Consider the following 2,501-nt stretch of genomic DNA (forward strand, 5'->3'; position numbering starts at 1 on the left):
TTTTCTGACGGCCGACCGTCAGTGCGCGGAGTTGCCCCTTCTCGGCGGCCGCCACCTCTTCCGCTTGCCTCAGTCCACACTTTGTGAGTGGTGGGTTGTTGCCGTAGAGCGCGTCAGAGAAGCAGGGACATTCGCCCTGGTAGCAGCGCGAACGAGAAGGACACGGAGGGTAGGAGGAGAACTTGTCGCCGTGCCGCACGAGGAAGATGACCTGCAGGCCTCTTGGCGCTGCGGGTGCGCTCGCACCATCCACGCCTGTGCAGGGGCTGCGCAACGCTGCCCAGAAGGGCGAAGGAAAGAGCAGCAGGACGCACGCACATGGGACGAGCTGCCACACGTGCAGGCTGTGATGGCACGCGTTGGTGATGGCGCTCGGTTGTGGTGATATCTAGATATCATGGCGGCCGTGTCCCGGGTGGAGCTGCTGCCGCTGTCGCTGCTCTCCATCGGTGAGTGAGAGCAAATGACCACCGAGAGAGGACACCACCGAGAGAGGGCAAGGCCCGATCCCGCACCTGCCTCGGCCTATTGGTGTGGTTGGTGCACAGACAAAAAGCAGAGGACTTTTATCAAAGTCGTCGCAGTTCATACTCCGGAGTATCAAAATTGGCCGTCAAAACCGCACCAAAGTGGCAGTCGACGCGCGCACATTTGATTGCCACAAAAGCGCATAACTGATTCTGGGGTCTGGTGTCCCGGGACCTGCCCCTCTGCCGACAGTGTGCAGAAACGCACTTCGATCCCTTCCCGATCTCTTCGGTATTGCCGAAGGCGTAGGAGTGGCCAACGGAGGCGGGCGTGCCGCCACTCGAGGCGTTGCCAACGCCCGCCGAGGAGGTCTTGAGGAGGGGCGTCCAGAGCTTGACTTCATTCACCTCATCGCATCCTCCCGGGCCAGCGTGGGGTTCCGCGAGGTCGACCTTGTACCCCTCGTTGTACTGCCGGGTGAGCTCTGTTTTCTCCTTGTCACCGTGCACGACCGGCGCGTTGGCCGGGGCGCGCATCGCGTCCGCCCAGGCGGCGAGGACGCCGTCGTGGGGCCGCCGGTGGTGGGCCTTGTTGTAAAGGTAGTCGCCGAAGAAATCGACTGGCATGCCCCGCTCGAGCGCGACCCGAAGGGTGGGAAGCGCCACGGAGAGCCAAAGGCCGAGCTTCCGCTGGAGCTCGTCCTGGAGGGCGTCGGAGGAGAGGGCGGTGGCGTACGTGCCGTCGACACGGGGACATCGAGGGCTTTGCCGGCGAAAGGCGTTGAGGCGGAGACGAAGCGCGAGGCTTCGCGGTTGTTGACGGCGCTGTCTCCGAGGGACGGGTTGTTCTTGACGTGCACGTCCCGCGCCTTGACGAGCTCCTGGTGCGCGTACCAGTCCTTGTGATTCTTGATGGCAGCGAGCGCCCGCGGCCGCGGGTACGTGGATTTGCAAGTGCCATTGAGAATCGCGTCGGTAGCTGGAAGGGACTCGGGCTCGGGGAGCGGGACGCTCTTGGGGTAGAACTCAGTCAGGTAGCCGCCGCGGACGGTGTGGTACTTGGTTTTGTCGCGGGCGGCGCGCTTCTCGCACACCTCCTTCCAGTCCGAGAGGGCGGACTCGTAGGTGGCGATGGCTGCGGCGATGGTGGGGTACTTTGTTTTGAAGTTTACCTTACCTTACCTTACGTTACGACTTTGCCCCAAGCGCAAGAATACTTTAGTCTTTACCGGAGGAAGTGCCCGCCGATTGGACCTCGCCCCGGACGTCACCACCCCGCTTGTGGCAAAAACAGGAGACGCATATGCGAGGCGACACAGCCGCACCGCTCTCCACAGTCAGTCACCGCCACACAGCGAGCACCAACGCCGCCCATGTGCGTTGCCGACTCACCTTCGGACTTGCCGACTCCTCCCGCGTAAAGCCGTAAAGTACACGGAGGCGAGGAGACCGAGCACCGCGCCCTGGTCCGAGGGTTTCGACGTGGGCGGCAGGCCGTCGTCACCGTAGCCCTGCTCCCAGGAGCAGGACACGAGGCAATGTTCGTCCCTGGCTCGCTTCCCCCCCAACCCCCAGTTCTATCCCCCAGTTCCAGCCCCCTCCAATCCCCAGTGTCGCCACGTACCTGCGCAGAAACCCGTATGCGCTGTGATCGGTTCCCGATCCATCCCGCTCGCCGTGCCGCATGAGAGCTACATGGAGAAGCCGGACGTCTTGGCGTGCCGCCGATCGCTGTCGGTGAAGCTGTTCGGCGCCTATAAACGGTGAAGCCTCCAGCGTGAGGGGCTGCAGAGGGGAGCAGAGGGGCGCACATGGGAGCAGAGGGTAGTGGCCGGTGGAGGCTCCCAATGCAATCTCGACTCGGGCAATCTCGGGAAATCTCGGGGAGTCAAAGGTCATCTCGCACCTTCCACTCGGGCGCATCGGACGGCGGCGCCGCCTGGGTTTGATTCTTCCCGCCGCCTCCGCATAGGATGCGGCGCAGCACCTAGAAACAGAAGTCTCCTCCGCGTCCACTCCTTGTTCTCGGCGCCT

The 2,501-nt window shown here is 63.3% G+C and overlaps 1 protein-coding gene across 1 annotated transcript in view; it reads right to left on the minus strand.

Annotated features, from left to right (window-relative positions):
- Positions 1-2,158: 2,158 nt before the first annotated feature.
- Positions 2,159-2,501, minus strand: part of COPB1-2 (COPB1, beta subunit of the coatomer) — a gene marked incomplete at both ends in the record, with an annotated part of 2,670 nt that continues 2,327 nt past the window's right edge. Inside the window, 2 exons of the mRNA XM_005772514.1 lie at positions 2,159-2,221; positions 2,374-2,454. Of these exons, the coding sequence (XP_005772571.1) occupies positions 2,159-2,221; positions 2,374-2,454 (144 nt within the window). The remainder of the gene's footprint in view (positions 2,222-2,373; positions 2,455-2,501) is intronic.

Source organism: Emiliania huxleyi (assembly GCF_000372725.1).
Source record: "Emiliania huxleyi CCMP1516 unplaced genomic scaffold EMIHUscaffold_358, whole genome shotgun sequence".
NCBI lineage: Eukaryota > Haptophyta > Isochrysidales > Noelaerhabdaceae > Emiliania > Emiliania huxleyi.